The 13,756-nt window shown below is 40.7% G+C and overlaps 1 protein-coding gene across 1 annotated transcript in view; it reads right to left on the bottom strand.

Moving 5' to 3' along the window:
• Positions 1 to 13,155, bottom strand: part of LOC126480861 (uncharacterized) — a 146,855-nt gene extending 133,700 nt beyond the window's left edge. Inside the window, exon 1 of the mRNA XM_050104236.1 lies at positions 12,945 to 13,155. Within this exon, the coding sequence (XP_049960193.1) occupies positions 12,945 to 12,973 (29 nt within the window). The 5' untranslated portion in view covers positions 12,974 to 13,155. The remainder of the gene's footprint in view (positions 1 to 12,944) is intronic.
• Between the last annotated feature and the right edge of the window lie 601 nt (positions 13,156 to 13,756).

The raw sequence follows: 13,756 nt of genomic DNA, 5'->3' as shown, positions 1-13,756 counted from the left end.
GCAGAGGAAGTACATACATGAGAAGTGTGTTATTTATCATCAAATAAAGCAATAGTTGACAGGAGAGGATGCTGTAATACTAGACTTAATGGATGAAAAGGCATGGCAGTGAGAGATGAAGCAATGTCACCAGTGGCAGATTTCCGGGGAAGCAGTGGTTCATCTTATCAGCCATCACCTCCAAGAAAACTATCCAAGTTTCCTGAAGGATATCTGGCTGATGCGTACAAGATGTGGAATAAACAACCAAGGGACAAAGATGGAAATGTTGCTCCTCCTCGTCTGTGTCGTCCCGATTAGCAACTGATACGACGCCGCGCCTGAAAATTACAACAGTGTTGGCACAAAAAAGGAAAATATAGAGCAAGTCTGTGTTACCAAACTTTGAAAACAGACTAAAACACGTCACTCGTCAAACGCAAAACTTCTGCAGAGTATGATAAATCGTGAATTACGTCATTACTTTACAGCAAAGAGAAAGGAGAAGCAATAATACATGACTGCACATTGAAACTTTGAGCACAAAGTATAAAGAAGGTAACTGGCACAGGCGCAAGAGAAGGAAGTGTTATCAAGTAAGTAAACTCGGTTATGAGCGTTTCATGTCACACTGACTGTTTGGCTCAAATAACCCATTTGCGTAATAAACCATTCATACTTACTTTGACGGCTGTTATCTCCTGATCTAATAACCCATATAATCTACAATTTTTATGGTATATGTATGGGGTATATGTAGCTCTATTAACTGCACTATGTATGAATGTTTAAGTCGCGCGACACATATCGTGACCTCTTATAAGCCTGCCACATGTTCCATTTACGACTGAACATAATTTCTTACCATTCCATTTCATATCCCTACACCTTGTTACTCCTAGGTATTTGTATGAGTTGACTGATTCCAACTGTGGTTTGTTGAAATTTTAGTGATGGGATACTGCAGTTTCTGGGATTTGTGAAGTGCATGGTTTTACATTTCTGAACATTTGCAGCAAGTTGCCAATCTTTTCACTTTGAAATGTTATCACGATCTGACTGAATATTTGTGCAGGCTTTATGAGACAGTAATACATTACAGGTAACTGCATCAACTGAGATAAGTCTATAGTTATTATTTGTACCGTCTGCCAGGTCACTGATAAACACCGTGAACAGGAAGGGTTCTAAAACTTCCCTGGGACACAACCTGAAGCTACTTCTACGCCTGTCTGACACCTCAACCTCGATAATGAGTGCATCCTCCCTAGCAAGAAATCCTTAATCTAGTCAAATTTTACTAGATACCCTTATGATCGAATTTTCGCTCAAAGTGTTGATACTGAGTGAAATGGTGTTTAGAAGTCAAGAAATACTGTTTTTATCTGATTATATTGATCCATGGACTTCAAGCTGTCATGCATGAAAAGGGCTAGTTGCGTTTGGTATGACTTATGTTTAGGCAATCCATGCCGGTTGGCAAGGAATACATTCTGTTCGACATACATCATTATATCTCAGCTCAGATTATGTTGTGAATCACCTCTGCTCCCCTTCTTGTAAATGGAAGTCACACGCAAGTTTTAAACATGGCTGTTAGCGACCGTATACTAGTTTCAACATAGGATTATACAGCCAGGTGGTTGCACGTAACTGGTAGGTACACTGACATAGGTTTCGACACCCAATCGTAAAATTACATCGTGATAATGCATAACGAGCTGTCCTCCTTTGAATTTTTTGTATGTCGTTCGTCAATCATATCTGGTAAGGATCCCATACCGCACTGCCAAAACTCCCAAAGACGCCAGACAAGCGTGTATTGGCAGTCTCATTAGCACGTTTGTTGCTTTTTCTCAAAGATACATTGTGCTTAAAAGAGGGGCTAATGCAGCTGCAAATTCCGTAAAGAATTTATGAATTCCACTATATGCTCAGTCCCTGTACGATTTTAGCATTTTTAGGCATTTCTCAACGCCACTGATGCTAGTATCCGTATCACTCAGCTTTGGAAATTTGCAAGAATTAAACCGTGGTACCACTCCTGGGCACTCGCATTAGTAAAGACATTTGAAAACAAAGTTCAGTATTTCTATCTTTTTCTCTGCACCCTCAATTTCAGTCCTCGCGTCACCATGAGTGGAAGCAGGAGCGTCTATAGAAAGGTCCCAGAACTGCTCTCATTAATAAACGGTCACAACGCTCATATAGTACTAGGGACAGAAAGTTGGCTGAAACCAGACGTAAACAGTAATGAAATCCTAAACTCAGATTGGAATGTATACCGCAGAGACAGGCTGGACAGTGAAGGGGGAGCGATAAGAAGTGCAATAGTATCGAAGGAAATTGACGGAGATCCAAAATGTGAAATAATTTGGGTGAAGGTCACGGTTAAAGCAGGCCCAGACATGGTAATTGGATGTCTCTATAGGCCCCCTGGTTCAGCAGCTGTTGTGGCTGAGCACCTGAAGGATAATTTGGATAATATTTCGAGTGGATTTCCCCACCATGTTATAGTTCTGGGTGGAGATTTTAATTTGCCGGATATAGACTCGGAGACTCAAACGTTCATAACGGGTGGCAGGGACAAAGAATCCAGTGAAATTTTTTTAAGTGCTTTATCTGAAAACTACCTTGAGCAGGTAAACAAAGAACCGACTCGTGGCGGTAACATATTAGACCTTCTGGTGACAAACAGACCCGAACTATTTGAAACAGTTAACGCAGAACAGGGAATCAGCGATCATAAAGCGGTTACTGTATCGATGATTTCAGCCGTAAATAGAAATATTAAAAAAGGTAGGAAGATTTTTCTGTTTAGCAAAAGTGACAAAAGGCAGATTACAGAGTACCTGACGGCTCAACACAAAAGTTTTGTCTCAAGTACAGATAGTGTTGAGGATCAGTGGACAAAGTTCAAAACCATCGTACAATATGCGTTAGATGAGTATGTGCCAAGCAAGATCGTAAGAGATGGAAAAGAGCCACCGTGGTACAACAACCGAGTTAGGAAACTGCTGCGGAAGCAAAGGGAACTTCACAGCAAACATAAATATAGTCAAAGCCTTGCTGACAAACAAAAATTACGCGAAGCGAAATGTAGTGTGAGGAGGGCTATGCGAGAGGTGTTCAATGAATTCGAAAGTAAAGTTCTATGTACTGACTTGGCAGAAAATCCTAAGAAATTTTGGTCTTATGTCAAAGCGGTAGGTGGCTCAATACAAAATGTCCAGACACTCTGTGACCAAAATGGTACTGAAACAGAGGATGACAGACAAAGGCCGAAATACTAAATGTCTTTTTCCAAAGCTGTTTCACAGAGGAAGACTGCACTGTAGTTCCTTCTCTAGATTATCGCACAGATGACAAAATGGTAGATATCGAAATAGACGACAGAGGGATAGAGAAACAATTAAAATCGCTCAAAAGAGGGAAGGCCGCTGGACCTGATGGGATACCAGTTCGATTTTACACAGAGTACGCGAAGGAACTTGCCCCTCTTCTTGCAGCGGTGTACCGTAGGTCTCTAGAAGAGCGTAGCGTTCCAAAGGATTGGAAAAGGGCACAGGTCATCCCCGGTTTGAAGAAGGGACGTCGAACAGAGGTGCAGAACTATAGACCTATATCTCTAATGTCGATCAGTTGTAGAATTTTGGAACACGTATTATGTTCGAGTATAATGACTTTTCTGGAGACTAGAAATCTACTCTGTAGGAATCAGCATGGGTTTCGAAGACGGTCATGTGAAACCCAGCTCGCGCTATTCGTTCACGAGACTCAGAGAACCATAGACACGGGTTCACAGGTAGATGCCGTGTTTCTTGACTTCCGCAAGGCGTTCGATACAGTTCCCCACAGTTGTTTAACGAACAAAGTACGAATATATGGACTATCAGACCAATTGTGTGATTGGATTGAAGAGTTCCTAGATAACAGAGCGCAGCATGTCATTCTCAATGGAGAGAAGTCTTCCGAAGTAAGAGTGATTCCAGGTGTGCCGCAGGGGAGTGTCATAGGACCGTTGCTATTCACAATATACATAAATGACCTGATGGATGGCATCGGAAGTTCACTGAGGCTTTTTGCAGATGATGCTCTGGTGTATCGAGAGGTTGTAACAATGGAAAATTGTACTGAAGTGCAGGAGGATCTGCAGCGGATAGACGCATGGTGCAGGGAATGGCAATTGAATCTCAATGTAGACAAGTGTAATGTGCTGCGATTACATAGAAAGATAGATCCCTTATCATTTAGCTACAAAATAGCAGGTCAGCAACTGGAAGCAGTTAATTCCATAAATTATCTGGGAGTACGCATTAGGAGTGATTTAAAATGGAATGATCATATAAAGTTGATCGTCGGTAAAGCAGATGCCAGACAGAGATTCTTTGGAAGAATCCTAAGGAAATGCAATCCGAAAACAAAGGAAGTAGGTTACAGTACGCTTGTTCGCCCACTGCTTGAGTACTGCTCAACAGTGTGGGATCCGTACCAGATAGGGTTGATAGAAGAGATAGAGAAGATCCAACGGAGAGCAGCGCGCTTCGTTACAGGATCATTTAGTAATCGCGAAAGCGTTACGGAGATGATCAAACTCCAGTGGAAGACTGCAGGAGAGACGCTCAGTAGCTCGGTACGGGCTTTTGTTAAAGTTTCGAGAACATACCTTCACAGAAGAGACAAGCAGTATATTGCTCCCTCCTACGTATATATCGCGAAGAGACCATGAGGATAAAATCAGAGAGATTAGAGCCCACGAACAATACGAGACTGGAATAGAAGGGAGAACAGATAGAGGTACTCAGGGTACCCTCCGCCACACACCGTCAGGTGGCTTGCGGAGTATGGATGTAGATGTAGAAGCAAACTCAGATGCTGATAAGTTTTCAAACAAGTATCAAATAGCAGTCAACTCTTAGTTCACTACCAGAAACTTGCCTTGTAAACAAGTTACAGTCACACACCATGAGAACTCCGATAGGTTTAGGTACTGCAGTGTCAATTTCTGCTTATCTTATGACATTTACTGTAATTTAATCGAGGATCCATTAAGGGTCTGTTCTCCTGGGTTCTCTCGTCGGTCTGTGCGTGCATAAGCCACTCTCGTAGACGATCAAACTTATTTGTCAAATTTGCTCATATCTTGCCACAGCTTTGTCAAACAAGCCGTATACATATCAACAAAGTTAGTCAATTTGGATTCACTTTTGAAGCAGACGCTGTTCGTCTATGCTACATTTTGATTAGTTAGGTTTAAGTAGTTCTAAGTTCTAGGGGACTGATGACCATAGATCTTAAGTCCCATAGTGCTCAGAGCCATTTGAACCATTTTGATTGGTTTAAAATGAGGGAGAAATTATATGTATGAAAACCTGTTAAAGGAAATACACTCGGAACCTGGTGATTAGGCCTACATCAACCTTCTCCAAATGGGCATTAAAACTTGGAAAACACGTCAAACACACTTCATGTTTGACAAATACCACATACCACCATACATAGTCAAATTTTTGGCAAACATCGTAAAATTTGACAATCTGACGCTTTTACTGGCTGGCATTTGTGTCTACTTATGACTTCAGTTGAATGTTTTGAGACGCTTGGCTATGGAGTTGAATGAAGTAAGGTTATGCATGGGAGCGCATGTTAAGATATATTTCTCATCAAACCCCATTCTTAGAAGTGGATACAGTTTATAGGAAATGTTGAATTCATGCATCCACTTTTCAGACATCGAATTTGAAATGTGTCAAGGACTTCGCTGCATAAACCATCAGTACAACGCTATTTTCAAGACATCGTGGAAATGTCTCCCTATTACGACGATATTTAAGTGCTTCTCCGTTTATTGGCTGCTATTGGACATACTTCGTTCGAGCGACCGTCCGTTCAAGCATCAGTGAAATAACACCTATTGTGAAGAAAAAATAGAAATAATTTTTATTGTACCTCAGGGAACGTGTACATTTTACTTATTGGGACCTATTGTAAGTTGAGAGTTAATTCTCCATTTGGCTCAGCGCTACGTTTCTAATTATCCTCATGTCGGTGGGACTTTTGATTCTCGCACCGATCCGTCGCACGGGCGAGCGATCGCTTCGGAGATCGCACATTGGGCAAATCGCAGCGATCGTTCGCTGATCACTGGTCACATGGAAATCCCAGGCAATCTGATGGATAGCGTGCGATTCGTGCACGAAATATGGCTGCCTAGCTAGTTACCAGTGGTATGTGGCAGTATGGCTTCTACTTTTTCTATTTATAAAGAGTGGTTTCGTTTCCCATTGCCCACAATGAGTAAGAAATTTACAACAGAATTTATAGTCATCCAGGGACCACGAATTACTCTGAAAACCAACTGATTTTGCAGCAATTAGCATTTTGCAGCTTGTGCTACAGAAGCAGAAGGATACAATGGGCTCACTCCTATGATTTTCAGTTATTTATGAAATAATTATACGCATTATTAGAGTTTTTAACTTCTTAACAGAATGAAATATGTATTACACGCACATACAAAGTTGACACTCGGCATGGTGTGTGATGGGAGCGGCTGTATATGGGAAATGCCTTTACGGTCGCTCTCAGCAGCAACCGCGACGAGTGTAAACGTTGTTTGCGGACACAGTACCAACTATAATGTTAAGAGAGCATTTTAATTTAAATGTTCGGGGCAAATATATTATACAGATAGACTCAAATCCCTTGTCATTTCATATAAACTAACTCTCCTTCATACAATTTATAATAAAGAGTTACGGTAATCAAAGGTACTGCTACTGGCAATATCTTTATAGACACATCGAGTAAACTGTGTCAATACTTGCGGTTAAATTATAAGATTAATGAAAAAGAAAAAGGAATTGAGGACTAAAAAAACGAATTGCAATGGCAGATTGGAAAGACGTACACAATCCATTTGCCGTCAGTGAAAAATGTAAAATATTGTGTAATATAACGAACAGTTCCCAAGAAAAGCATTTCAAAACACGTTTAATAAATCATAATTAACATTTATTTTAAATTTATGATTTGCAAGTATTCTTGGGGATACGGAAATCAACTGCAACTGCTGCTGAACATACCAGTTCACTTTCTATAGCAGAATTTCTCGACACAGTGGCGTTTGTAATATTAATTGAAATTGCTTGGCAAATCGCTCGTGTGCGGGCGGAAATGTCAAGACGAGCGACCCTCACAGCAAGCCGTCGCACATGTATGGAGCCTTTTACGTTGGTACGCAAGTTCGCAGCATTTTTGTTTTGCATGTTGGTGTTCTGGTTGCTATGGGCTTTTTTTATCGATTGTCGTTTTTTATTTATAGTCCACAGTTGCTTTTAAGTTTACATATTGTCATTTTGTCAATTGGAGATAGTGAGTGGAGCCCTGGATGCTAGAAAATGGAGTGGCAAGTGGAGAAATCAGTACATTTCCGACATTCTTCTATTTTAGTTCAATAGAACGGTGACAGCAGCAGAGGCCGCCAGAAATATTTGCGCCGTGTATGGAGATAATGCCACTGGGCAGAGGACGACAAGAAAATGGTTTTCACATTTTAAGATGGTCGTTTTGACATTAGTGACTCCGTGTTCAGGAAGACATCGATGTTTGAAGAAGATCGATCGTTTATACGCATTAATCCACAATGATCCATGTCAGTGTACTCGAGAGCTGGAAAATGTGATGAAATGTGACCAATGCACCATCGTGCGACATCTGCAAGCAATGGGGAAGATATAAAAAATAATAATAATAAAAAAAGAAACAGGTGTGTGGGTACCGCATGCTCCAAACCAAAATCATAAAAATCAGCGGGTGGTAGTATGTGCATTTCTGCTTGCTCTTCATCAATTGGCTCATGAATAACAACGCCCATCCTACCCCGTATCGTTACTGACGACGATAACATGGGGGGAAAAAAGGAATGGTTGAGCTAAAACAAAGCAGCAACTTCCCGTACAAATACCTGCGCTCACCCATAAAAAGATAATTTAATGCATGTGGTGGAACAGCGACGGCGTGGTGTACAAAGGTGTAACCATCACTGCTGATATTTATGGTCAACAACTGATACGTATTGGACAACCAATCTAAGAACAAAGACCACGAATATCAAAGTGGCGCTACTCCACGACAATGCCCACCCACATTCCATTAAACTGTCAAAAAACACGATACAAGTGCTAGGTTTGGAAGTCATTCCGCAACCACCTTATTCGCCTAATCTTGCAACCTCAGATTTTCACCTTTTCCGCTCGCTATCGAAAAATCTTCAAGCGGCACCCTTTCCGGATGAAAATATGCTCCGAATATGGTTCGACTAGTTCTTCGTCTTAAAAACAACGTTATTTCTACAGTCGCGGAATCTAATTACCCCAGCATTAGCAGACTGTTGTAAACAGTGATGGACAGCGTAAGTTAAGATTGTTACGTGCATCTGTTGTGTTTATTACACTAATGGAAAAACGCTACCAACTCATACACAAAGCCGGCCGCGGTGGTCTCGCGGTTCTAGACGCGCAGTCCGGTACCGCGCGACTGCTACGGTCGCAGATTCGAATCCTGCCTCGGGCATGGATGTGTGTGATGTCCTTAGGTTAGTTAGGTTTAAGTAGTTCTTAGTTCTAGGGGACTGATGACCACAGCTGTTAAGTCCCATAGTGCTCAGAGCCATTTGAACCATCATACACAAAACTAATATACAAGACCATTTTAAAACTGTTCACTTATTGATAAAAGATGTACGTATGTGTCGTAGTTGATAAACTTAAAGAGTTGATGTGAGTCCAGTTCAGTTTTTTCGGAGTTACTAAAACGGCAAAAGATAAAGCAGAAAGCTACAGCAGTAAATTATTTAAGCATTCGAAGAAAGAGAATCTGTTCTTTTGGTTCGACAAAAGCTAAGGGTAACGTGAATCATATCTGTAAGCAGCATATTCAAATTCTTATCAGGGCATATTGATTTTATACTAATACCTTTGACTTAAGCCGAATACACATTTTTTTTTCAGTAAGGCCTAAACTCGTTTCTGCTTCAGCACTGTCCCAACTACTCAATCAGTCCAACGACCTACCGTTCAACGTAAAGTAACAGTTTTGTTTGTTCACACAGACTTCGTTTAGCCATAAGTGAAGGATGGCACGCTGTCTACATTTTACACCGTTAAGAGGTATTGGCCAGCCTATACTCCGGTTCTACCTGCGAACTTCCACAGAAAATGTTCTGGTCAGGAAACAGTTTGTTCCGAACCCATTTTTTACTGAAATGTCACTGCCGCACTAAAAAGGTCGTTGTGGCTAAATTTATTTCCAAGTGGGATGTAAGCCTACGCGGGGCTCGGGAATACTGTTTACGAAAAACTTTATACTGTACTTCAGAGTGAAACTCATGAACTGTGAAGAAACAATTGACTGCAAAATGGCGCTTTAGCATGCCTGGGGAAAAAAAAATCTTTATCGCAGGTATGTCAAATGAACGATCAAATCTGTAATGCAGTTATGAAACAGGGATCACTCATTCTAGAGCAGCAATTTATTGTAAAATAAGATGATCACAAAATATGGCATTTGTTCCCAGCCCTCAGACAATTGTTCATCATTTGAGCGAAGGGCGCGCGGTGGGTGGTAAACACATAGGATGAATGTGCATCCAGAGTCTGCACACCACTGTTTAGTGCATGGCAGAGGGTACTTCCCATTGTACCAGTTGTTGGGCTTCTTTCGTTCCATTCGCGTATGGGCCGCGGGAAGAATTACTACAAACTTTTTATGACAAAAGTGCGAAACCAGTGATCCCAAATCGAGTGCATTGTTTTGACATTTTTCGCTACTTTCTGACAGAAGCCGGTATTCTTCGTGACATAAATCTGATCTATAAATTAAACACCTCAAAAATTTTCGAATAAATGCGTTATGACCGAGTATTCTGGAGCAGTCCTAGCCTTAACGGTCGAACCCTTCCTACTCCCCCAAACCACCACTACTCCTAGTGTGTCGTGTGAACGCATTGAAGTCGTGTATAAAGGGTACGGATTCTCTATATATATGCACTGCGCTACTAGAAAAACTGTAGCGTACCGGTATGTGTTAAGTATTAGCAGCAATTCATCTTCTGTCTTAAAAAGGGTCTTCATCAACTTTGAAATACAAAAATACTTCTGCTTTTAACAATGCTTCACAGAATGCATAAGGTAGCTGCAATGCACGTTTGTACTGGTGTTTAATGCATTAAACAATGGTACCTCAAGTACTATCCCAAGGATACTCTCGACTACAGAAAGTACAGAATATACCAGTACTGTTACCTGTGAGTGGCGAGACAGTGGTAGAGGCTAGCACCCTGCACAGAGGAGTCGGCGATGGGGGAGAATTTCCTCTAACCAACAAGCTCGAAATGCTATCTTCCACGGAATCCGAAACTAAACCAGTGACACTCATTTCACCTGTTGCATAAGCTCCGTGTCATGAGGCGACAAAAGCAAGTGGGTAAGATACACAAGTAAAAGCTACCGGCCCCCCGAAGTTTTTTGAGAAAGCCTGACAAGATATTGTTAAGGCCAGTGGCCTTCCGCAACGGCAACACCGGTTCCCGACAGATCACTGAAGTCAAGCGCTGTCGGGCTTAACTAGCTAGGCTTGCACTTGGATGGGTCACCGTCTGGGTCTGCTGAGTGCTGCTTGAGTGCACTCAGCCCTTGTGAGGCGAACTGAAGAGATACTTCATTGAGAAGTAACGGCACCGGTCACGAAAACTGACGACGGCCGGGAGAGCGGTGTGCTAACATGTCCCTCCGTATCCGCATCCGGAAACGCCTATTGGCTCAGGATGACACGGCGGCCGGTCGGCACCGTTGAGCCTTCAAGGCCTGTTCCGACGATCTTTGTTTTGTTTCTTGACAAGGTATTGTTATCAGGTGTTATTCTCAGTTACTAATTTCCAACTCATTCTCATCAACAGTGCTAAGTATCACAAGATGTTAAACATACAGTGAGTGCAAAAAGTATTCGCCATGCAAGGCCTGAAAAAAAGCCATCTAAAAAGAAACTACGCAATTGGCTATTTTTGATGCGCTGCAAGCAGTGTTGACATCTAATAGATTCTGTGGACAGTCTTTTACTAACATAGCTCGAATGTATTTGAGAACTGACAAATGTCTTGGACAATGGACATTTGACAGCAATGGTTTGGTGGAAGTATTAAAGTCTCAGTAGGAACAAACAGAAGCTGAAAACTCTCAGTAAAGTGCCTCTTATCACAAAAAACTGTACACAAAACCAAAAATGTGTCGCACTAAGAGAACTGTCTTAATACAATCTATTTCTCCTACGTAAAAAATTCATTTACAACTCATTCATTCATATACCATTTTCAGCGTTAACACAAGCGATGTTTTATCTCATTCATCAGCGTGCTTTTATTTCTCAAGGTAATTTTATTTATTTATTTTCACTGTCTCCACGAGGAATCCGAACAACAAACCAAGATTCAAGATCACAATGTTTGGGCCTTAGAGCGTTTCCCGCGTCGTATCGGCGGACACCAACGCTCTGTAGCTTCCTACATTACTCACAAACAGTACTATATACATGTTCAGCTCATATTCTATATCATTAAAATCCTGGATGTGTGCATTTTTCCCCCACTTCATTTTCAACAATGGCAACTCTCCCTTAAAACATTTGATTGTTGTCTGTGGACGCTTTAACGATGAACTGTTTTGTACAGCTAAAATACAGAAAAGGGGGGAGGGGGGGGAGCTGTATGACTGCGACATCTGATTATGTTGTGATTTATTTGCTCTTGCCAAATCCATTGAAAATTTAAAGGGATATCACCGAAACGATTTTCAAGTTTGTTTTGAGCACTTCCAGGTTGCTGGTTTTTGGGTGATACGTGCAGTAACATAAATAATACTCTAACTTAGTTATAACGTAACGGTGACAGAGACCCAAGCGATTATTTTCGTGCAGCGAATATTTGAGAGTATTTCAATTTTGAGACCCAAGCGATTATTTTAGTGCAGCGAATATTTAAGAGTACTTCAATTTTGAAACCCAAGCGATTATACTCGTGCAGCGAATATTGAAGAGTACTTTATGTTACTCTTGTGCGCACTTAATATTCTGAACCTATTTTACGCTTTGATTGGAACTTTAGTTTTTTTAAATACTTTCACCATAAAATTATATCTTCCAGACGACGCATTTATGCAAATTACCATGTTTGAGAAACAAAATGTAAGTGTAATTAACGCACTGACATTTGTATGAAAGCATGTAAACTTTCTTGCTTCTGAACGGCGAAAAATACGAGCAATTTCTCAACATCACTCGGTCACATATACTTTCGCATTATTCTAGGCGAGATAACACTCAAAGAAAACTGCTACCAACATTTCTTATAAAATCGATGCATTTTATTTCATTTCGAAAAGTGCGCAAGACGCTATTGTTAGACTTCGACAACAAACCCATGTTCTAGGGTGTTACCGATAGTGGAGGTATTTGTTATAAGTTGTTTAGTGCAAAGCACCAAACCATTACACGAACTGTGATTCGAAATAAACAAATGAAGCACTTAGCAGCTGTGACGGAGAGAGACGATAAACATGTAGGGCTGTGAAATGATAAACACACCATTATCCAAGAATTACTGAAATAAAACATTTCGTCAAACAACATTACTCACGTTTCAGCATCACATTAACAAGAATTTCAACTACTACTGCGATGGTGAAGAAATAAAATCATTTCATCGAACTATGAACTTATCGTAATTTAAATACACCACCTAACAGGACGCCAGATTATATGCCTGTGAAATAGAGGCATACTAAATTCTTTTGTAGACGATGTCACTGTCAGAATTGAGAAGCGATATCCACGTCTTGACGTCAATGCCCTGCGCCTATTGCTGTGTAGTAGATCGCTATGCTGCGAAGCTAATAGCTTTAGACAATACTCACATTTTACCGACAGCGTTGGTCAAGGCCATTGCGGTCCACAGAAAATTCCCCTCAGCTGCTGTCACAAATTGAAACCAATCACCTCGCTACAAGCTCCATATCTTCGCTCCGCTACATACGATCCTCGCAGACCCGAATGCCAGCGATTCATTGGCAACTCACAGTTCTGAGCGTAACATACGTAACTCGCTACCTATTGGCCCATGAGCGCACGTGCTGACGAACAGACACGCCTTCCACTGTCGTCACTATAGCGTTGCCAACACTGTATCTGGTGTGTGGCGTCCAAAGTTGGTTTCCTCTGCGTTGGTATTACTGACCGACGTGTAGAGAGGTAAATTCAAATTAACAGCGAGTGAAACGAGCATTAAGAAGATGTTGAAAAACTAGTTATATATTTCGGCGATGAGATTATTGTTTGATAGGTCATTTGTGTACTGTACGATTTATAGACAATATATTTTTAAAAAAAGTTTGAAATACTGATTTTGTAGATTTTTCAATATTTTAACTATTTGTCAACGATAGTTGCGCGTTTTTGATGGAAACATCTTATGTGAGATAATGTAAATACTGGATCATATAAGAAGACGTGATATAACATTTATGTTTCACTACCCTTGGACATCGTGATGCTTCAGCAAAAATACAACCAAGTAATTATGTAGATACTTTTCGAGATTTGTATAATAAACAAACAAATATGAACAGTATTTATCCAAAAGTGGAAATTTAGTCAAATGACAGATTTAATTTTTGTTTTATATTTTTATGTAACATTTTCAAAATATTCAGAGTTAACTGTAAAACTT

The sequence above is a fragment of the Schistocerca serialis genome, chromosome 5 (assembly GCF_023864345.2).
Source record: "Schistocerca serialis cubense isolate TAMUIC-IGC-003099 chromosome 5, iqSchSeri2.2, whole genome shotgun sequence".
NCBI lineage: Eukaryota > Metazoa > Arthropoda > Insecta > Orthoptera > Acrididae > Schistocerca > Schistocerca serialis.
The sequence above is the reverse complement of the archived record's forward strand: the minus strand, read 5'-3'. Positions and strand labels throughout refer to the sequence as shown.